This window comes from Ctenopharyngodon idella, chromosome 13, assembly GCF_019924925.1.
Source record: "Ctenopharyngodon idella isolate HZGC_01 chromosome 13, HZGC01, whole genome shotgun sequence".
Taxonomy (NCBI): domain Eukaryota; kingdom Metazoa; phylum Chordata; class Actinopteri; order Cypriniformes; family Xenocyprididae; genus Ctenopharyngodon; species Ctenopharyngodon idella.
In genome coordinates, this window is record NC_067232.1 from 28,058,880 (window position 1) to 28,083,522 (window position 24,643).

Sequence of the window (24,643 nt, forward strand, 5' to 3'; positions counted from 1 at the left end):
GAACAAGCTGCTCTGCGCAGGAGACGCACGAGAGTGAGACTCGGCAAGGAAGTGCACTTAAAACTCGAGCAAGACAAAAGACACACTCCAAAACAATCCTGTGGACATTTTACAAACAGGATCTTACATGACAGCTGCTCTAAGGAAGCACATTCATCGAGAGTTTTAGAGGCATCGATTGTGTGATATTGGGATTGTACTTCTTTCTTTTTTTAACAACATTTTTAAATCTCTGGATATTTGAAAGTTTACCCTTCGTTTTGTTGTCTTCATCGTTAACATAATGCGCTAACGCGTTTATGCCTCAGCGGATATGTCTGACACGTCCAGGTGAGTTCATACTGGAGTATCGTACAGTAGGCTATGCCGGCTTTTTAAGGCAACTTTTTTTTTTGCGCTTTTTTGCAAAAGATTGTCCTTCAAAATGACTATACGCTATTAATATAACATTTTATCGCCGTGATTTAAAACGCCAAAAAATGGTGCAGTAAAATTAGGTTATTAATTTGATTATTTATCATTATTCTTCGCGTTGAAGTTTTATTCTCGTGAAGCAAAACACCTAAGTTGCGCGCGGCGGCGGCGGCGAAGGGGAAAAAGTGAAACTTCAGACGCGCGCTGTCTGGTCGGTTTACGTAGTGTCCAGCTAAACAATGTCGCAAAGACAACAGAAGTTGAGATGTAGTAGAGAAGTCCACTCCCCTCAGTGGACTATCCGTGTTGACATTTAACCAGAGTGAATAATTCAGATGTGTTTTGCAGTGGATAACGATGGGCACCTGTTTTCTTTGCCGTTATCCACTTAAAATAAGTCAAAATACGATGAAACACGCGGTTGTTGTTGAAGCTTTATAGGCGATACCCTACATTCGAGAGTAAAATGTATATTTATTCGCGCGTTACTTTCGAAATAGAACTCGAAATGTTCCCGGCTGGAAGCCATGGCGATTTGGAACGTGCCGTGCGACGCGTGTGTGTTTTTTTTTTTTTTTTTTTTTTTACGATCTAAATCTTGTCGGTCGCACAAGTTTGCGCTATTGTCTGTTTGGCTGAACACTTGGAGGCGTCGACGCGCTCCTATTAATAGGAAACTTTGTTCTAATGCGCACGATATTGTTTCGCCGCCGCTCTCTTAGCGAAAATAAATCGCGAAAAAAACACGTTTGTACAATACTGATTACTGACGATTGAATATTGAGCATCACGACTCGCTGACAAGTGAAAGTAAATAAAAAAAAAATATGTACAGTATTCATTGCTGTCAGTAAATGCTGACTTTGCAGCTCGCTGACAAATTACATCAAAGAAAGAAATAGCGAAAATCGAAGAAAACGCGATCTAGTCGCGCGCATGTTTATAACTCGCGCGCCTACTGTACAGACAGTAAGGTAGGCTTCGTATCAAGTAGTGACTGACAAGTGCAGACACAACAAATATAGTGGTAGGTGACACTACAACAGCACGACAGGGCTATTTGTGCTAATTTAGCTTATATTTGTTTTGTATTTTGTTATATAGGCTATTCATCGCTGTTTTGTCATTGTTGCTTGCTTCGCTGTTTGTACAAAGCCGGCGTGACTGACAATGTTTACTTAGTTTACAGGGATGTGTTTTCATTTTAAAAAGACAGTCATAATGAACCACTCTAGACCAGTTTGAAACAAAGAAAGATGAAATGCGTATAACGCTACATTCTGCTACAGCGCGAGCTCAAAGGAGCAACAATTGTGTAGTTCACACGGGTCGCGTCGCGCATTATAGAGTTTTATCCCAAAAATGTAGGCTGTTTTGCTGTAAGGAAGAAATAGGAAGTTAAAGAGGAGCTCGTTTGTGACGCACTTCGCCGGGTTACTTTAAAGCGTTCGCTGCCAGATGAGTTTCCAAACGCATGTTAATCCCCACGAAATAGACTGGAAATTCAAGCCCCCCCTGACAGCAACCCACACAATTCCTCTTCGAAACGCTTACAAAAGACTGTAACGAGTGTTTTATTTGTTCTGCAGAGAGCAAACGCTGGCCAATGGCCCGGCCTCGCAGGGAATCGAAGAGAGCACCGGTGGCGGAGGTGTCTCGAGCTCCGAGCACTTCGCCTTCCCTCAGCCGAGCGAAGGGGACCCGTTAAGGGGAGGGATTTCCATGTCGAATAGTCACCAGTCGAGGTCACCGATGTCCCGAACTTTCTCCAGGTCCTCTAGTGGCTATTTTTCCGTCGACAGCGATTCTGTGCCAGGTTCCCCTCTAATGCCTAATATTTCCGAAGCGCAAGATGGCCAAAATGATGGTAAGAGCCCCCTGGCGAAAAAAAGGCACAATTTTGTAGTGTGTAAACACAACACTGACGCGACGAATATAGCGAGTCATCATAACGGTTTTTTTCAGTCAGTGGATTAGTCCGTTAGGAATTTGATTATTTCAAATTTTCAGCCGAGTGCAGGTTTCCCGCCCTGGTGTGATTGAGCTTTATTCACGCGCGGTCTTTAATATAATGACGAAGATTATTAATTATTTATGATTATTGATCATTTATGGGGCTTAAAGTAAAAAAAAGTATATTATTATTATAAACTATTTTCATTTGAATGCCATCTAAAATAAGACTTTATTCCCAATGGCAAGGGGCAGTTTGATTTTGGGCCTGTGGGCAGGTTCCCTATATAAAACAGATTTTCTTTATTTCTATATTAGTTCAATTGGTTATATGTAAAGAAACTATTTATGTTTGTTAATGAATGATAGAAAGTCTTGGCTGAATATGGTGGATGTAAAACTTAAGAAAAACAGTGACAGATAGTACATGTAAAGAAGGTGCGTACAAATATTAATATAGTCACAACTCATTATTTTTGAATGTCATCCATTTAAGTGTTTTACTTGGCTCTCAGTTTTCTACATTAGCACAGTGATAAGCAGTGTTTTGATGCTTGGCAGTGCACTTGTCTTGAGAATCTCTTCCAGAAAGCATGTTCTTCTCATTTTGAAGCAGCACATGTCTGCCTGAAGCCAAGTCGGCTCATTTATCTTTGTGACAGCTTCTCTAAAAGGAATAATCTGCATTTCCTTTCTGTTAAGATCAAATTTTTCACTGTATTAGGAGGGTGTGTTAGTGTAAATAAGTGCATTCTGAAGTCTATACACTATTGGGCAAAAAAAGGGCCAAATATTTTAATCACAAGGAAATTGCAAGAATTGCACAAATACTGTAGATAAAGTAAGATAGCACATAGCCTTCCCTAGCGTGCAGACAGCTTTTTACAGGAAGAAGAGTCAGTGTTGTTGTTCCACTCAGTGTTATTGGCTTCAAACAGTTCATTAGTAGTTGAAAAATGTCTTCCAGTACGTTTGAGTTTAATGTGAGACCAAATATTTGCCAAAACATGGACTTGTTCTCAAGCCACTTCTTGGTTGTCTTTATAACCGCTCTCACTTTAAAAAATGCTGGGTTAAAAACAACCCAAGTTGGGTTAAAAATGGACAAACCCAACGACTGGGTTAAATGTTTGACCCAACCTGCTGGGCAGTTTTATTTAACTCAACTATTGTTTAAAAATTACTGTATTGCTCGCTTAAAATGAACCCAAAATAGGTTGGAAATTATGTGTTATTTAATAAATAATAATTAAACAATAAACACTTTATTAATAAATGTTCACCTTTTGATTATTATTGTTGCCTCTAGTAATTATGTGTCTGATTGTTAATTTCCAGCCTATTTTGGGTTCATTTTAAGCCATTTTTAAACAATAGTTGGGTTAAATAAAACTGCCCTAGCATGTTGACCCAACCGCTGGGTCAAAACAACCCAAACGCTGCATGGGTTTGTCCATTTTTAACCCAACTTGGGTTGTTTTTAACCCAGCATTTTAACCCAGATGTTTTTCTGAGACAGCACTAGTGCATTTGCTTAAATTTAGCTAATTTCCTGACCAGTATTTTGTGGTTAAGACAATCTTGGCCCATTTTTTTTTGCTCAGGAGTGTATGTGTTTGTGAGAGGCCTGCTCGGTCCATTCACAACATCTTGCAAACCCAATGCACCTGAGACACATGACCACAGCGTGCGACCCATCTTCTCATAATGCCTCTGATGGAGTGAGCTGATTTGCCTGTTGTCTTCTTGTTTACCTTCACTGTCAACGAGGCCTCAAGAAGGCAGTCAGAGAATCAGCCTTAGTGCACGCAGTCAAAATAGACTAGCCTGTCTTTTGTGAAGGCTAGACATGAGATCCAACCATCTCTGTTTTCCCTATTGAGAGCCAGGAGATATGAGATGGCGATAATTGTCTTCCTGTAGCCACTCTTAATGGCGAAGAGAAACAACAATAACTTATCAGGACTCTCATCTGTTGCTCGCTCGACAGGAGAGTTCCTCTACCAGTGGGCTCTTGTGTTGGCACAAGGTCTTGAGTTTACACGTATGAACTTTGTGCCCTTTTTTATGGACCTCCTGTGGGTCAGATGTGTCATATTTGTTCCAAAGATAAATAAAGATGCGGTCATAAACAAAATCAGAATAGAGCATGCGTTCATTCGACCACTTTAGGTCAAATTTTCTTTGAGAGTAGTAAAGGTACGAGAGAATGAGGTGAAAGTGTTGACTAAAACTTAAAGTGATATTTGAGATATTGTCTGGTTGAACGCGAACAGGTCTAGCAGAGTTGTGAAAGGAAATGAGTATCCAATGGTCCTAATATGATTGAGCATGAGAAATAACAGTCAAAGAGCTTCTCGCTTGAGTCATAGCGGGAGATCAATTTGAGTTCAGGCAGAATTTGGATGATATTAGTGTTTAGCCTCATAATAACCTCAGCTACTGTCTTACCACTGACAGAAGGTGTCGATTTAACACTGTTGGCAAATATTTAATCATGCTAATGGCCGTGGAAAACCCAAACCAGAGGTTGCAGAGGTGGTTGTTTGCATCAGAGGATGCCGTGCAGTACACAAGACAAGATGTTTGGCTGCGTTTTCCATTCTGTGGAAAAGACTCTGTGCAATCAGTATTTTTTTTTTTTTTCATGAAATTAAGCTTATTTACCTGACCTTCTGTGCACAATTCAACTGTGCATGCAATTTTGTTTTTGTAATCTTTAATTAAATGTACTAACTTTGAAATTGCATGACGCAAATCATTCCTATTGTATTGCAAATAACTTTAAGAAAATAAAACATTCACCTGTGTTAGACCTAGCTTTATTTTGGACATTGTTTTAAGACAAAAGTTATTAGTTTTAGTTTTTAAATCCCTTTAAATAATAAAAAAGTTGGGTTGAAAATGGACAAACCCAGCGATTGGGTTGTTTTAACCCAGCGGTTGGGTTAAATGTTTACCTAACCTGCTGGGTAGTTTTATTTAACTCAACTATTGTTTAAAATGACTATATGTCTGGCTTAAAATGAACCAAAAATAGGTTGGAAATTAAAAATCAGACACTTAATTACTAGAGGCAACAATAATAATAAGCAATTTAATAAATGTGTTTTGTTTAATTACATATTAATTAACATAATAATAAATGTTCATTTCCAACCAATTTTGGGTTAATCAAGCAATACAGTCATTTTTAATCAATAGTTGAGATAATTAAAACTACCCAGTAGGTTGGTCAAACATTTAACCCATTTTCAACCCATCTTGGGTTGTTTTTAACCCAGCATTTTTTAGAGAGTATGAATTCAGGTTCTTGAAAGAAGAAAAATTGAATTAAAATAAGAAATGTCTTGATTTTTACTTGTTTATAGCATATTTAATGCCTGTTTGTCATTAAACTGTTCATTTCCAACCTATTTTGGGTTTATTTTAACCCAGCCATATAGTCATTTTTAAACAATAGTTGAGTTAAATAAAACTAACATTTAACCCAGCCGCTGGGTTTGTCCATTTTAAACCCAACTTGGGTTGATTTTAACCCTGCATTTTTTAGTGTACATATAAAAATTGAGAATATCAATTTTTGTTCATATATATTGCCCATCCCTTTCATTTGAGGTTTGAATGAGCTCTGCTATTGTTAGAGTGTCTTAAACTCGACTTTCATTGTCTTTCTCAGAGGTATGGTTCGCCGAACATAGCCACCAGCCCGCGCAGACGGTAGGACCTGTTGAAGCCATGCGGCCAGAGATGGTGGTCGCTCGGGAGCTGCGGCGCATCGGAGACGAGTTTAACCGCCTGTACTGTCATGGGGTGAGTAACATTTAGGTGATAGTGTGACACCATAGGATCAAGCGACGATGATGAAATATTTTAACTCGCTAGAGCAACGGCTGTCCAGGGGAGCCGGTTTGAGTTTGCGTTTGGAAGCCGCCCCCTCTCATATCAGAGTTTCAATCAGGTGTTGCTGAGAGGAGTACGCATACGAAAGCGGTATCACAAGTCTCTGCAGATCAGGGCCTTAATGAGGGAAATGTTTACTCCACCGCTGTAAAGGGAGCTTTACTTTAATAACTTCTATTTCTTAATGTTGCATCACTCCAGCACCAGTCAGGAAATCAAGGTTCTTCGTAGAGGATCAAGGCTGATGTGGTGTTCACACTGTTTTTAACCCTTTGTCTTTTTTGATGTCATTGGGTTTCTGCGGGTCTTAATTTGCCCATACACAAATTAAGACCTTAAAAAGGTCTTAAATCAGAGCAGAAAGTCTTAAATTCATAGTCACGGCAAAAAAATTGTCCTGTTTTCAATACAAATATCCAAACTCCTTTGATGCATTTACTGGTAACACTTTATTTTAGGGTTCAATTCTCGCTTTTAACTAGTTGCTAGTTGTTCTTATAAAGCACAAATTAATGCCTTATTCTGCATGACCTTATTCTACATCCCTTAATCCTACCCCATACCTAAATTTAAACGCTACATTTAAACCTTACTAACCATTAATAAGCAGTAAATTAGTTAATTGAGGGAAAAGTTGTAGTTAATAGTGAATACATGTTCTCTATACTGAAGTGTTACCCATTTACATTGCAAATGTAAAAATGAAGTCTTGAAATGACGTGAGTTTATGCTTAAAACAAGAACAAATATCTGTGAATGAGTTATTAAATCTTCCATTTGATTTTTCTGAGCCTATTGGCAAATAATTGTTCTTGTTTTAATCATGAACTCACTTCATTTTGATCAATTTCACACAAAACAAGACTTCATATCTTATGTCATTTTGCATCTTCAGTAAATGCATCTTGATTTAAGAATCTTTAGACAATTAAACTGGAAAACAAGACACAAAGACTGACGAAGAAAGTACCATAAAAGATATGTGCATATTCTATCTAGTGGTTGAGGGCAGAGGTATTCAAGCTACTTTTTTTGTAAAATGAATTAAAAAGCAGTAGTTATCTGTTGGAAGTTGTATTTTCAAACACTTTCTAATACAAATCATTGTGTTTCTCCCTAGAAATTTACATTTAGAGAACAAATTGATGTATAAGTGCTCTTTACTTGGTCTTAAAAAGCAGTAACCAAAACTTAAACCAAAGCAGTCTCATTAGACATGCAGGCTCAGGCCCCGCCCACTGCCACTGATTGACATTCCTGCATTACCATAGTTTCCGCCCTCAGCTAGTTGTACCGCCATTTTCTCCGCACTCGAGGAGCTGTAGCGACAACGTCTCCTAAGCAATCCCGGTGTTCTGTTGTTGGATTAATATAAATATAAATATTGTTGATAATGCACGGGAGAGAGAGAGTTTATGGATAAGACTTTAATGCGCACTTTTTGTACTGTGTTTTATTCAGCTCTTACAGTGATTTTCCGGACACTTCATCCTATGTGTGATGTACAATAAACTTCATAAAACTCATCAGTAAAGTTTTGGCTATCATTCGGACGGGGTCCGCTACAACACGCTTGTACAGTTTCAGTGCGTGAGATTGTCCTGTTTTGTTGTTGTCGGTACACAGCTCACACAAAAGTCACCTTCAAATTAAGTAGCTTTCTGTTGGTCAGCGCGGCGATTTTGGGTGACCAACTTGAACATGAGTAAAATCTGCATGGGGAAGTCTTTCACGCTCACGCAAAACTCTCAAAAGCACAGATTTCTGTTGAAATTTGGCAAAAAAATTGGCAGACAAACTGTAAATGTGATATTCACTTGTTTACTACGCATTGATACGCAATTAATACATTTGCTGATGTAATATAGTTAAGCCCTTGTTAGATATGAAATTAAAGTTTATACAGTTGAAGTGCTGACTCATGTTATGAAGTTATAGGTCGTGTTATGTATTCCTTATGCAAATAGAGCCGTGCTAGTACAGAATGTCCATCTTTGATTATCTATATGAACATGCAAACACGTTTTCTCTGTTTGGTGACGTTACTGGTTCTGATAAGATTCTGTTTTGTAGGGGATAAATCTGAGATAATTGATACCTCCGTTGGAGAGTTATTGCCTTTCACCTCTTTGACTCCAATACAGCGTCAAGCTTCCTGTTTGGGCAGCCGTCCAGTTGGACAAGGTTCTGTCTGGTAGTATTTGTGTTTATTATGTTGAGTCAGACCTTACGCTCTCAACTTGGCTTGTTTAAACTTCTTTGAGGATATTAAGTTGGCATGACTCTGGAAGAATAGTTTCTCGTAGTCGAGTTTTGATTGAGGCCGTCTCTGTGAGCTCAGTATGTAAAGAGAACCTTATCTACCCCGGCTATCATTGTTTAATTATTGCTGCGTAAAATTACCTTAGTCATTGTTAAGTGAGTGAGAGCTCTTGAAAGATATACCTGTAGGCAAGAGTCCAGACATGCTCATAAACAGCTCAACGCCACATTTATTAGTGGTGTTTGTTAAGGCAACAGTAACTCTTTATTGCTCATACCTTGGGTTTCATTTGAACTAAAGTCTAACAATAAGTTTTAGACGTTTAGAGGTATGCAACAATACCTACTTTTTTTATACACTATACCATTCAAAAGTTTGGGGGTGGTACGATTTTTTTTAAGGCGTCCTTGATTTCACTTTTTTAACTTTAGTTAGTGTGTAATGTTGCTGTTTGATCATAAACAACATCTGCAAAGTTATGACACTCAAAGCAAATGCAAAGGGAGATATTTTCTTTTACAGAAATCGCTTTTTAAGGACTACACCTGGCTGGTAGGGACTACAACGAGCTTCACTTGAAGTAATATCCTTCCAGAGCTATCTCATGTCGTCAGAGAGATATAGGTCTATTCTTATAGAATGCCGAATGACTCATTTACTGTAAACAAGTGCACTTGATTCATCAGTGCGGGAGTGATTCATTGTTGCTGGATTTGTCATGTTTGCCTGGTTCTCCAGACACACCCTGTAGCCTTATCAGGTTGTCGGACCCTAGAAGGCCCTTTATCAAAAAAGGAGATTCTAGGCTTGAAAAAATTTATTTTGCAAAGTTTTCGAAACAATTATTTTGGCTGAAAAAGATTGCTAGATAGATTGTTCTCATTATTATGACTGTACACTAAAAATGCTGGGTTAAAAACAACCCAAGTTGGGTTGAAAATGGACAAACCCAGTAGTTGGGTTAAATGTTGTATTTAACCCAACTATTGTTTAAAAATCACTATATTACTTGCTTAAAATGAACTACTTAAAATATGTTGGAAATTAACATTTATTAATATGTTTAACAAATGAACATTATTTAATGAATAATAATTCATTAAAACAATGAATATTTATTAAATTGCTTATTAAAAGATGTTCACCTTTTGATTATTATTGTTTCCTCTAGTAATTATGTGTCTGATTTTTAATTCCCAACATACTTTGGGTTCATTTTAAGCCAGACATATAGTCATTTTTAAACAGTAGTTGAGTTTAATAAAACTACCCAGCAGGTTGGGCAAACATTTAACCCAACCGCTGGGTCAAAACAACCCAATAAATGGGTTAAAACAACCCAATCACTGGGTTTGTCCATTTTCAACCCAACTTTGGTTGTTTTTAACCCAACATTTTTTAGATTGTATGAATTCAGGTTCTTGAAAGAAGAAAAAATTGAATCAAAATAAGAAATTTAGTTGTTTATAGCATTTTAAGTCATCTTGAGATCATCTTGGAAGGGCAGCAGGTGTATGATTTTGGCTGTTTTGGATGTTAAAAGAACACAAAACTCTTGAAGCAAAGTATAAAAGCAAATGCGATCGTCAGTGAATCACAACAAGCAGTCGTAACATTACAGGACCGTGTGCGTGCGTGACAAAGTTTCAGAAGACTCAAGAGGAGCAGAATTCATCCCAACCCCCCCTAAACCGCCCACTTCTGGTTAAGACGCACACTAATAGCTCTGGTGGAGTTTCTAATAGGCCCGAGGGGTCATCTGAAAAGAGAGAAGAAAAAAGAGGGACAGAGGGAGGGTTGCATGGCAGAGCTGTATGTGTCTGGGACAGCTCAGCTTCATTATGTTTACCCTGCGGTTAAGCTCTGGGCTCTAATTATGCAGCGGGTCAGTCTCTTCAGCGCCATAGAGACGCACTCGGGCCTAGCGAGAGCCGGTCACAGTCAGGGTCAGAGAGGAACCGGCCTGCCAGCACTCTAAATGGAGGGGTTGGACACAACGCTTTTGTTTATTTCTCTTCTCATGTGTCTGTGATGTCACTTCAGGGGTTTGTTTTGATGCTCCTGTGTGTTTGTTTGTGTATTTAGACTGTGTTTGTTTGACCTCTATACAGCGGATTTTGGAATGACTGCAGTATTTCCATATTCTGAAACTTTAGATTCAAGAAAATTACAAAAAAAAATTGATTAAACATTGATTATGATTTCACTTTGTTAACTTTAGTTAGTGTGTAATGTTGCTGTTTGATCATAAACAACATCTGCAAAGTTACGACGCTCAAAGTTCAATGCAAAGGGAGATAATTTCTATTACAGAAATCACTTTTTAAAGACTATAACGAGCTTCTTCCTGGGTTGGTGACCTCTAAAAAAAAAAATATATATATTACATAAACCCCGCCCCTGAGAACATGCAACAAAGAGGGCGGGGCCATGTTGGGCTGCTTTAGAGAAGAGGGAGAGTTGTTGTAGTAGAGTGTTGTTGACATGCCGTCATTTTACGCCGGACTGCTTCACAAACGAGGGTCAATTCAACACAAAAGATTAACATGACGGCACATGCTAGTGGATGAGTTGAATCAACTCCACAGCAACTACATAAATTTATCCACTAACCATTCAGAAACGTCTAAAAGTTGTAACTTCTTCCTGAGTCTCTGCATCAGTGTTCGACTCCGGTTTGAACAATGTAAGGCTGAAAACTTTCGTCATTTTGGCTGCGTGAGATTCTCCAGCTTTGTTGTTGTTGAGCTGTTAAAGCTCCGCCCTCTTCTTGAAAGGGGGCCGGGAGCAGCAGCTCATTTGCATTTAAAGGGACACACACAAAAACGGCATGTTTTTGCTCACGCCCAAGTTTGGTTTGAAGATGAAAAATGTACCAAGCACAATGTTCTCTTCCTGATTTCTAACACACTTGCGGCTGTCAGAGCAGAAACGAAAGCTTTTCTGTCGCCTCCTTTCGGTTTTGTGTATGTAAATTGTGCAAGCTTATTTTGTCCATTAGATCAAAAGGTCTGGAAAGCCCATACATTTACCCGCCTATAGACCCTTCCCTCAAAGAAATCAGGACGGAAGTGGTCAAAAGTGGACAAAAGAGACGGATTAAAACACCAGGTGTAAACAGGAATGTGTCTCCCTCCTCTACTTGTGATCCAAAACGCATCTTAATACCGTGTAAACAGCCCATGGAGTTATATAAGTTGTATTAATTTAATTTGACAGGTCTTGTCAATCACTTTGAAAAGTAATATCACACCTCTTCTATTCAAGAAGTACGATTTGAGGTATAGTACGAGTTGTGTGTCTAATAAAGTCTAATACTATCTGTTAGGACTTTATTCAAATCTAAGTATGAGGAATATTAATAATGATGCACGCCACTAATAAAAAATAAATTAAGAAAACTTGAGCAATCAAATCTCTTTTGGCAGTTGTGTTTATTAAATGCAGCGGCGCAAGAAACCCGTGTGAGCTTTCCGTTCGAGTTCCTCTCATAATCACAAACTTCAGCTGGGATTTGTTGGAGAGCCTATAATTGTCCTCGATGTGCAGTGTTATAAAGTCAGTTTCCAGATCGTTCCCTCTCCTCAGCACTTCTCCAGCGTTGGCTCTTGGTTCACCAGCATCGATTGAGGAGTGCTGGTGTGACATGCTAGCACTCTGTTAGTAAGCACCGCTCTAATGCAGAGCAGATGTCTGGCCACAGAGCGCGCTTGTTGTTCCAGCCCTGCTAATGTCTGCATCTCGCCCTGCAAAATCGCACATGACGGACCTTTGTCAGCTCTTTGCATCAATGCTCTTTTGTTGCAGGCCTCTTCCCTGGAGAAATGGAACAGTCTAGTGCATTGTAGCTGATGAAGTTTCTATTGAGTCATGCGGCTACCTCTCAGGAGATGATTGCATGCGTTTATGTCCGAGCATGCTGCAAACTTACTGTCTCCCTGAGGGTTCTTGCTGTTTGAGTGACTACCAGTAAGTCAGAACCTCGACCGTCCCTCATGAAATGAATCATTGTAGAGGTAGAAAGCCTGCTCACACCAAGGTCTTAAAGAGTTGGTTCACCCAAAAATGAAAGTTACCCCATGATTTACTCACCCTCAAGACATCCTAGGTGTATATGACTCTCTTCTTTCAGACAAACACAATCGGAGAGTATTTAAAAATATCCTGGCTCTTCCAATATCCATATTTAAAACTTTATAAACTATAATAACTAGCTTTCGGCAGACGACCAAAAGCATCGTTTTGCGGAGGAAGAGTAACTCTTGACCCGACGCATGACGCAATGATGAACGCAGAAGCTCAGAGGATAGAGCAAAACAAAACACCAAATTAGAAGTCTAAAATGAGAAATTTTACAGAGAAATGTCAGAGGATTGTCGGCGTCGATAGCGTAGTGCTTAGTGCGCCGACAGGTGGCGCAAATGCGTTCACGGCGACCCGAGTTCGATTCCCATCTCGAGGTCCTTTGCCGATTCTGTCCCCCTCTCTCTGCCCAATGCTTTCCTGTCTGCTCTCTACTGTCTTAATTTAATTTAATATGCTTCTCTTCAGAAGGCCTTTATTAACCCCCTGGAGTCGTATGGATTATATTTATGATGGATGGATGCACTTTTTAGGGCTTCAAAATCTCGCCCCCCATTCACTATCATTATAAAGCTTGGAAAAGCCAGAATATTTTTAAATATATCTCCGACTGTGTTCGTCTGAAAGAAGATATAGTTATCGTTATAGTTATCATTCTTGGTGTTACTGGACCTTTAGTTAGGGTAGACGTCATATTTAATTAGACGTGGATGAAAAATATTGTGCAAGTACAGTGCATTTAATATGATGTGTTGTTTTCCAGAGTTTTATTTTTGAATTTACCACCAAAGTACACTTTTTTGGATGCAAATTATATGCAATTTTTAGAAATTTGGATGATGTAAAACCACTTTGAATTATTGTACCCTGAGGAATCGATCACAATAAGACCAGGAACATGCATTTTTATATGATTTTTTAATTAGCATTGTTAATTAACATTAACAATAGGGATGCACCGAAATGAAAATTTTGGCCGATACCGATAACCGATAATTCTTTATATTTGAAAGCCGATAACCGATATATTGGCCGTTAAATCTAAATCAAAGTTTTTATATAATTTTTGAGAGCCTGATTACAAAAACAAAAGTCTCACCATTAAAATCCATGTCCCAAACACACAATTATAATGTTGTCATTATAATATTATGTAGCTTATATGACAGACTTGCGCTGCACATGTTGCACTTACTGTATTTTCTTTGTTGAAGTGATTTTTAATCATATTTCAAGCAATTCAAAACCATCATGGTGAACAGTGCACATCTGAAGGAAACAATCCATTATTTATCGGCTTTAATATATCGGCCAAATTTTCTTATCGAGCCGATAATGACATTAATAATGAACATATATCGGCCGATACCGATATGGTGGCCGATATATCATGCATCCCTAATTAACAATGAGAAATACATTTGCTGCAGTATTTATTAATCTTTGTTAACGTTAGTTCATACAAATATATTGTTAGTTCATGTTAGCTCAGGTCAGAAGTTTTGATTTCAAAGATGTAATAGTAAATGTTGAAATTAACATGAACTAAGATCAAATAAATGCTGTTCATGTTGTTGTTAACAAATGGAACCTTATTGTAAAGTTTTAATTAGATATTATTAAATATTGTCATTGGTGTGATTGATTCTGCACTTTTCCTTATTGTTTTTATTGCATAAGCTGATTCTCTAAATATATATATCCCATCGTAATACTTGACAGTGCAACTGCAGGCTGACATTCAGCTAATTAGGTGTAGTTTCTTTGTTCTCCATGTTTTTCTATTTCGTGAGTTTGTCACATGCTATTCCTCCATGTAAACTGAAAGCACATGCGCTTGTGTTGTATTACACTCGTTTTTACCAGCTCTGGCAATAGCGGCCCAGCCATCTGTGAGTGTATTAGCAGCTCGCTACAGTCTGTGAGGATTGTTTTGCTGCGCTCTGGCTTTGTCGAGTTGTGGCAGCTCTGTTTTTCTTGCATGTGGTCACTGGGTTTATTGCCACGCCAGACTCCATTGTCCCTGCGAGATGAGTCAAGGATGCCACTCTTTTACTCTCGTATGGTCTCCCTGTTCGCCCACTACAGATAGCACACTAGATAAACACCATCTTTTGTGTCATTAAAGCTAACGGTGATGAATTGATCCCAGATGGAGGAGACGAGTGCTGATCTGTGTCGACTCGAACCAGGCTGAAATAGTAAATAAGTCTGTGTTTTTCCGCAGCGGCGCATAAACTATTTGTGCTTGATTAGAGGGATGCGCCCCTGTCATTTTACTCGATCTTCTGTGTCACGCTGGTTTTGAAGACGTGCTCACCACATCACAACCAAGCGCCTTTTTCGTGACCCGCTCATGTTATGCATGCAAAACACAACTGCTCTTTCATAACAACACATGAACGGTTATGTAAACTAGTGATAGAGCAATAAACGTGGTGGTATTTGGCTGTTTTAAGATAATCATATTGTCTGATATCTGTGTCCAATTAACCCTTTCACACTTAAGTTTATAGTGTTCTAGCTGAGCCCTTGGTGTGAGATTTTAGGTGTTATTTTAGAATGCTTCACCGTGTTGTTTCCATTTTGACACATCAAGCTTGTCACGACAAACAACATACTTTGGGTTTGTTTTAAGTGAGCAATATAATAATGTTTAAACAATAGTTGGGTTAAATAAAACTACCCAGCAGGTTGGGCAAACAACCCATTTGCTAGGTTTGTCCACATTTAACCCAGCTTTGGTTGTTTTTAACCCAGCATTTTTAGAGTGTACACAGTGTGTATCTGATTTGAATAAAACATATTGTCAAATTATGTTGGAAAGGATCATTATTAGCACTTCCATCAACATTAGTATTTTACAAATACTAACACTAGTACTTACACTCTAAAAAATGCTGGATTAAAACAACCCAAGTTGGGTTGAAAATGGACAAACCCAGCAATTGGGTTGTTTTGAACCAGTGGTTGGGTTAGATGTTTTATTTAACTCAACTATTGTTTGAAAATTACAGTATTGCAAAGGTATGCTGGAAATTAACATTTATTAATATGTTTCATAAATGAACATTTATTAAGTTTAATTAATAATAATTAAACAATAATAATTTATTAAATTGTTTATTAATAAATGTTCACCATTGTTGCATCTAGTAATTATGTGTCTGATTTTGAACATATTTTGGGTTCATTTTAAGCAAGCAATATAGTCATTTTTAAACAATAGTTGAGTTAAATAAAACTACCCAGCAGGTTGGGCAAACATTTAACCCAACTCCTGGGTCAAGACAACCCAATTGCTGGGTTTGTCCACATTTAACCCAACCGCTGGGTCAAAACAACCCAATTGCTGGGTTATTCCAAGTTCAACCCAACCACTGGGCTAAAACAACCCAATCGCTGGGTTTGTCCACATTTAACCCAACTGCTGGGTCAAAACAACCCATTCACTGGGTTTGTCCACATTTAATCCAACCGCTGGGTCAAAACAACCCAATTGCTGGGTTATTCCAAGTTTAACCTAACCGCTGGGCTAAAACAACCCAATTGCTGGGTTTGTCCACATTTAACCCAACAGCTGGGTCAAAACAACCCAATTGCTGGGTTATTCCAAGTTTAACCTAACCGCTGGGCTAAAACAACCCAATTGCTGGGTTTGTCCACATTTAACCCAACCGCGGGGTCAAAACAACCAAGTCGCTGGGTTTGTACATTTTTAAACCAACTTGGGTTGTTTTTAACTCAGCATTTTTAGTGTATGTGAATTTAAATGTCTGAAAAATAAACTTTGTGGTTTAAAACTGAACAATTTAGACACGTCCGAGTCTGGCTCGGCGCCAGCCTAAGTGTGAAAGCAGATTTTAATTTAGCGGTCGATCATGTGACGCACTGAACATTCTAATCACGCTGGTGTGATTGTACGTGTCTAAGGGTTCATAGAAGCATTAAATCACCCTCCAAATTTTAAAATGGGAAGTTCTAACTCTGAATTCTGATTGGTTGATTCAGTAATATGTCCTTTTTGAGTGTCAAGTAAGTGCTTTTATTATGATACATTTGAAAATGCATCCTTTTCCCCACATTTTGGCCTTCCGTCCAGTGTTTTCGTCTTGTTAAAGTTGAGCTTTTTAAAGATACTCTCCCAAGTGGATACAACTGAAATTGGAGGTATTAGAAAATACGAACAGTAAGTGGTGAGATATTTTGCTAATAAAATGATGTGCCAGAAGAACAGCGTTAGAACTTTATGTCTGGTCTCTAAGTATCATCTCAGTGAGTTTTATTACATTTTATGAACGCACAGTAAGATGATTTAAGCACTTTCCAATGTTTCAGCACTTGGACAGAGAGCTTTTGAAACAAAAATGTGTCCAGATCAATGTAGACGGATTGTAGCTCGGCTTCTTTCAGCAAGTATGCATGTTAATCGCACTACAGCTGTGCACTTGATATGCACAACTTATATTGTGCAATGACAGTCCTACTCTTGTTATCGCCAATGGCCATTAAGAAAACCCTTATCAGAAAGCGTAGTATTTCAGATTAAAATTCCTTCAGATTTAATATGTCGTACAGCTTCCTCTCTGAAATGCCCCTTGAATTAGCTTCAACTGAACTCAGTGACCTCAGGAGTTGTTTTGTTGTGGAAGTCATTGAATCGCAGTGATACATGGTTCAGCATTGAGTCACGCTCAAGTTGAACGTCATGTGAAAATATGCAGCATTTGAAACGAGCATTTCTCTTTGAAGTACATTCAGTTTGAGCTCCACAGTCACACTGACTCATGATTCTCTCGTATAACCACACACACACACACACACACACACACACACACACACACACAGAGTGAAATCTCCCTCCATTTCAGTCCACTTCCTCCTCACCTGTTTCCTCTGGCTGAATACACAAATCCCTCCTTGGGCACGTTGTGATTTTTGGCAGGGCTTTTACTGAATTAAAAGTTTTTTTTTTTTAGTCTCTGCATTTGTTTGTAAAGAAAGTATTTTATTACAGGGTCTGATTTAGACCACATGCTGCAGGTTGACTGTATTCATAGACACACACCTGCCTTGATCCAGCGATTTAATGTACGCGTGTGCGATAGTGAATCTCATGAAACCTGTCAAAAACATGCCACGGGTCATATTTCATTCCAAAACCAGAAGAAATATTATGCATAAATATTAACAGTTGTAAATGTTTTTGTATAAATATAATACAAATGAATAGAGATGCACTGATATGAGAATTTCAGCCGATACCGATAACCGATAATTCTTTAAATTTGAAAGCCAATAACCGATATATTGGCCGATAAATCTAAATCAAAATTTTTATATAATTTTTGAGAGCCTGATTACAAAAACAAAAGTCTCACCATTAAAAGCCATGTCCAAAGCACATAATTATAAAGTTCTCATTATATTATGTAGCACATGTAAGTGCACATGTTGCACTTACTGTATTTTCCTTTTTGAAGTGATTTTCAAACATATTTCAAGCAATTCAAAACCATCATGGTGAACAGTGCACATCTGAAGGAAATAATCCATTATTTTACGGCTTTAATATATCGGCCAAATTTTATTATCGGGCCGATAACGACATTAAAAATGAACAAAAATATCGGCCGATACCGATATGGTGGCCGATATATCAGGCATCTCTAAAAACAAATATATAAAATATTTAAAATAATATTAGGGATGTACAATATATCAGCCACCATATTGGAATCGGCAGATATTTTTGTTCATTTTTAATGTCATTATCGGCCCAATAAGAAAATTTGGCCGATATAAAGAATTATCGGTTATCGGTATCGGACATGGCTTTTAATGGTGAACCCTTTGTTTTTGGAACCAGGCTCTCAAAAAATTATATAAAAATGTTGATTTTGATTTATGGGCCAATATCGGTTTTCACATATAAAGAATTATCAGTTATCGGTATCGGCCAAAGTTTTCATATCTGTGCATCCCTAAATAATATTAAGATAATATTTATAAAATTTGTTACTTTATATTAATATTAAATATATATTATTTATATAATTGAATATGTTAATGTATAAAACAATTTTTTTAATTGTAAAGTGTTTATATCACTCTGAGAATTCTTTGTTATTGTACATATTATTGCATTTAGAACACAAATTATTTTACATTTTTTCAATATTATATAAATAATTTAGTTTAATAATTATAATACAAATAATATAATGTAGTATTTATACAAATAATTTAGTTATTTGGAATGTTTTTCTTTGGATTGTGGAGTGAAATATGACGGACATTCTCCCAGCCTGTTGATTGTTGCCATCTCAGAGTATGGGTCTGTAGATTCTTATCCTGGAGGTGAGGGGGACGCCCAGGCCTGGTGTTTTTCATCCTTTTTTCATTCTCTACAGGAAAGGCTTTTTTCTCGTCTTTTTTTCTGGCTTGTAGAGTGTGTTTCCTCACGAGTTCCTGCCAGTCTCCTGGGGGAAATGCCCCTGCTGCTTATCGCAGTCATTCAGCACGCCGGCTGAACGCAAGCGCAGAGCTGCAGGCCAAAAAGAGGCCACCTGGTTCAGGTCAACCGCTGCCAAATCTCACAGACGCGGAGCTCACCGGATAACCTGGCAGCTGCTAGTTCCTGTATTGCATTTGTTGTAGATCTCACCGCCGTAAAGATACTGTAAATCCCTCAAAGCATCAAGGTCTCAACATGGTATTTTATGTGTCAACATGGTGCACAGTGTCACGGTATAAGCTGAAGGACTTACCTGGGCGGCTCTTAACTGTAAAGATTAGCAGATATGAGTCAGAACGATTTCAACATGCGTGTACGTGCACTAATATGCTCGTGTCTGCATCTATACGTTAGGCACGGGTCAGGTAAACGGTGAGCATTTAGATCTAAATTCAACCCCTTTAGCATTTACCAAATGTGTTGAATTTACAGAATAGATGCAACATTAAGAGTTAGTGTACTATGCTTCCAGCATGCTAAAACCTAAATTTAGAGTTGCATCTGTAAATCTGTGCCATTTAAGCAACATCAAAGCACCAACAAATGCAATAGAGCGCTACAGTTTCCAACCCAGTTCGCTTCACTCTGGTTTTCTCAACAAAAACCCAATAGGATATTTCCATTGGCTTTTGGATTATTGCAGAAAATAAGCTCTTTGATTCTTACATGTTTTGTTCTTCACAAATGAGCACAACTTTTATGAATTTTTAAGGATTAGTTCATGTCAGAATTAAAATTTCCTGATAATTTACTCACTCCCACGTCATCCAAGATGTTTATGTCTTTCTTTCTTCAGTGGAAAAGAAATGAAGGTTTTTGAGGAAAACATTCCAGGATTTTTCTCCATATAGTGGACTTCACTGGGGTTCAACGGGTTGAAGGTCCAAATGTCAGTTTCAGTGCAGCTTCAAAGAGCTCTACACGATCCCAGACGAGGAATAAGAGTCTTATCTAGAGAAACCATCGAACATTTTCTAAAAAAAATAAAAATTATATACTTTTTAACCACAAATGCTCGTCTTGCACTGCTCTGTGATGCGCCACGCATTACGCTGTCAGAAGCGTTTGTCTCTATTTTGATTTGCAATTTGTCTCTTTAAAGACATGTACCACACCTCTGATTCTCACTTAAATGCCTTGTTTCTCTTTCTTCCTAACAGGCTGGTCCAGGCGGGAACAACGCGGCCCAGCTGCACGCTCCCAACGAACATCCCATCGTCGTGTGGATGAATGACGTCATTGCACGTCTAGTACAGTTTTTCCTGCGAAGAAGATGATTGACACATTGAATGCCCAGCAGACGTGTAGCAAACATGTAGCATCCCCCTCTCCTGACTGTATATTTGTAAATAAGGGATAACAGCAGTGCTGCTCATCCGCAACCTCTCCGGGTTTCGGCGTACAGTTTTGGACCTGTCGGGATGTGTGCAGATCTGGACGGATATATTAATTGGGAACCCTCGGCCATCCATAGACTGACTCACAGCAGAGTTTCCTGCGTTCACATGGAAAGCTGAGCCATTAGATGCTGTGTTGACGTGACAATTGTGGAGGTTTTTATTGCACCGTATGAACCCCATGCGGAGTGTGGAAACCGTGCCTTCATTGCCTGTTTGCCCTTGACATGCCTCTCCTTTCTTGTCTTCACCTATCTGTCTTTTTTTCTTCATGGCTTTTATATTTATTTTTCACTGTATTTAATTTGTACATCTTGTGTATAATTTCATGAACGCGGACGTTAGTCGGTCAAGCGATGACATTATTGGTTCTGCCTGTCCTTCGCGTGTTTTTATTGGCTCCAGGTTTGCACTTGCGTTTGGTTTGCGTAGTCTATACAAATCGGATGAAATATAATATACTAATCCCATAACAGAAAATGAAGTTGATTTGAGACCAAAAACATCAACAATATATAGATATTTTACCTATTCTTTCAAAAACTGTTTGCATGATGAATGAACTTTCACCAGTCTTTCATGGATTTAACACTGGCTTCCGAGTTACACGTTACAAGCCAAATAATGAAAGACCTTTTCACATGACTCAAGTCAACATTTCCCAATAAACTGAACTCTTAAAAAGCTTGAACGCAGGTCAAACATTGTAACCTTTGGTACAAGGGGAAGGGACATTATAAAATGTAAAATCTGGCTCATGAATATTAATTAGGTGAGATGATGGCATTCACTCAGTAGTCTATATTGATTTGCTTAAAGGCAGACATTGGCAAGTAGGCACTAGTATAAGTTGTAGTTTGTCTGCCAAGTAAAAATGACAAAAATAAATAATGATTATTTCCCAAGAGATCGCAACCTTAAAGCGCGGCTACATTTACCGTTGCTCTGTGAAATTTCGCAGGCGAAATCCAGTCATTTCAATACACGTTCGGGAGTTTCGTGTGATTGCGAAAAACCCGTGCAGATTTTATTCATGTTCAAGTTAGTCATGCAAATTAGCTGCTTCGACTGACAGAAAGCTGCTTGGTCTGAAAGTGACTTCTCTGTGAGCAACACTATTAACAATAGACTATAGATTTTTGCCTGCGAAATTTAGCTAACGTAACCGCACCTATAGAGTTATACCCGTTGATATGTCCTTACAGAGCCTCGCATATGACATGTAGGATAAAAAATCCCTCAATTTTCTGAATCGTGCGCACAATTTACTATTTTGTTTCCTCGATTTGCTAAATTGTGCGGACGATTTACTATTTCATTCCTGCGATTTGCTAAATTGTGCGGATGATTTGCTATTTCATTCTCGCGATTTGCTAAATTGTGCGGACGATTTACTATTTCATTCCCGCGATTTGCTAAATTGTGCGGATGATTTGCTATTTCATTCTCGCGATTTGCTAAATTGTGTGGATGATTTTACTATTTAATTACTGCGATTTGCTAAATTGTGCTCACTTTTTACTGTTTCATTCCCGCGATTTGCTAAATTGTGCGGATGATTTACTATTTCATTCCCGCTATTTGCTAAATTGTGCGCACAATTTACTATTTCATTCCCGCGATTTACTATTTCATTCCCGCGATTTGCTAAATTGTGCTCACGATTTACTATTTCATTCCCACGATTTGCTAAATTGTGCGAATGATTTGCTATTTCATTCTCGCGATTTGCTAAATTGTGCGGATGATTTTACTGTTTTATTCCCGCAATTTGCTAAATTGTGCTCACTTTTTACTATTTCAATCCCGCGATTTGCTAAATTGTGCGGATGATTTACTATTTCATTCCCGCGATTTGCTAAATTGTGCGCACGATTTACTTTTTTTTCTTGCATGTCATGTGTGGGGCTCCATAGTCCTTACCAATAATGTAACGTTTAAATTTCGAATAATTTTAACTCTCATCATCTCGTGTCATATACAACACAACGTCCTGAGCAGTGTATATACGTTTTGCTTGTCATTTTCCGGTTATAGGCTCAAATGCACGTCAAGCCTCTTGTTTACTTTCACTTTATTCTGCTTCGCCAGTGCTCTGTCTGCAATGCTTTTCATGCAAAGGTCAAAGTGTGGCATTGTTTAGAGTCATGTGAAAAGGTCTTACGAACACCTTCAGGTACTAGAACAGTGTATGAATTATTTTATGTAAGTGAATACCAGTCAAAATTAATCACATTGGACAGGCAAAGGTAGTGAGTATGTGTAACTAATATGGACGTATTTGTTATTTTAACGTCATAAACATTCAACATTTGGTATTTTGGTTTGTTTGATACCTTGTTTGGTCTTTATTAGAGATGGGAAATGTGAGCATAAGTGAAATTTTAATGATTCCATTAATGTTCCAACAGATTGTGCTTATGCCTAGTTTTGTGAATCTAGTTTAGGTCAAGGGGTTTTTATGTGGATTTTATCATTTAGTTAGTTGCTGTTGCAAACAGCTTTATCCCAAAGTGATCATACATGTGAAAAAACCTGCAATAAAGTGCCTTGCTCAATGGAGCAGGATTTTTTTATTATTACACCAAACTTGGGAATGAATTTGCAACCCTTAATAGTTAATTGCCCTTGTCCACTAGTAGTGCACACTTTTCAACACCAGCATTACCCCACTTCTAACAAACTGGCTTGACTAATTGACCTTTAACTAGCCTCAGGGACTAAGAGAAATACGCCGACGTAGATTTCTTGAACAAACCAGTCTTCCATCTTTATTTCGGTGTATTGGTTCTCTTCCTGGCTTTGCTTTTTATCACCATTGTCCCAGTATTCCAGTAAACAATGCACAAGGCTCAGGACGAGTCATCAAGTATGTTGGTATAATACTGTGTTTTATAGTTGCAAAGAATTAAGTAAATATGAACTGATGTGTTGACTACCTACCATGAAAGGTATTGCTGAAAGTTTAAGAAGTAAATATATAAGATCCGTCGGTTAGACGTTCCACGTGTGGAAGATGCATGGCCCTGTGTTATCATATGCATTTGTTTGTATGTCGGTTTTATAGTTTCTCTTTGCCAAAATGACAATTGTCTACCGTTCCAGGTTTACCACTCAAACCAAAGACCTCGTTTTTCAATGCTACTGGCATTGTGCGTTGTGTCATGCTCTATGTTTTCGTTCTCTGCCTTTGCTTAAGGATTCTAGCAGCATACTCTTTGATTCCAGAACAAACCTTTTTTTTCTGAGGGAAATCCATGAATTTCAGGCTAACCTGTGTATCTCCCACTGGACCTCTAACTGAGTCTTTTCAGTCCTGTTGCACTGAACACCCGCATCGCCCAATCTGACGCCACCCAGGACCCAGTACATTTGTAGCACAATGAAAATTTTTGTTTTTGTTTGTTTTGTCTGTTAAATGCATCTTTTTGTATTTTGCACTGAACTTGCTCTGTGCTCATTTGTGCAATACTGCTGTAAATAAAAGCCGCTTTTTTCAACTTTCTAAATACAGACTCAGTCTTTTTTAAAGGGGTGCTTGACTATGATTTCACATTTTTAACTTTAGTCAGTGTGTAATGTTGCTGTTTGAGCATAAACAACATCTGCAAAGTTACGACGCTCAAAGTTCAATGCAAAGGGAGATATTTTCTTTTACAGAAATTGCTTTTTAAGGACTACAACAAACGGCTGGTATGGACTACAACGAGCTTCTTCCCGGGTTGGTGACATCACAAACCCTAAAATTTACATAAATCAATTTACATAAATTTTGTAACCCATTTTTGTAACTCATTTACATAAAGTTTGGCTGCGTGAGATTCTCCAGCTTTGTTGTTGTTGAGCTGTTAAAGCTCCGCCCTCTTTTGGAAAGGGGCCCGGGAGCAGCAGCTCATTTGCATTTAAAGGGACGCACACAAAAACGGCGTGTTTTTGCTCACAACCAAATAGGGGCAAATTTGAGAAGCTATAATAAATGATCTGTGGGGGATTTTGAGCTGAAACATCAGAAACATTCTAGGGACTTATATTACATCTTGTAAAAGGGGCATTATAGGTCCCCTTTAATAAGCATCAATCCACAGATTTTAATAAAAATGAATGGACTAAGTA

General features: G+C 38.2%; 1 protein-coding gene across 1 annotated transcript; it reads left to right on the forward strand.

Moving 5' to 3' along the window:
* The first annotated feature begins 2 nt into the window (after positions 1-2).
* bcl2l11 (BCL2 like 11) lies at positions 3-24,039 on the forward strand. Its single transcript, XM_051916782.1, has 4 exons — positions 3-330; positions 2,004-2,281; positions 6,047-6,180; positions 20,294-24,039. Exons 1-4 carry the CDS (start codon positions 314-316, stop codon positions 20,408-20,410), a joined length of 546 nt encoding a protein of 181 aa, XP_051772742.1. The 5' UTR covers positions 3-313; the 3' UTR covers positions 20,411-24,039.
* The last annotated feature ends 604 nt before the right edge of the window (positions 24,040-24,643 follow it).

Coding starts and splice junctions, on each gene's coding strand:
- bcl2l11 (XM_051916782.1), top strand. Junction 2,282..6,046: donor GCAAGATGGCCAAAATGATG/GTAAGAGCCCCC, acceptor TGTCTTTCTCAG/AGGTATGGTTCGCCGAACAT. Junction 6,181..20,293: donor ACCGCCTGTACTGTCATGGG/GTGAGTAACATT, acceptor TCTTCCTAACAG/GCTGGTCCAGGCGGGAACAA.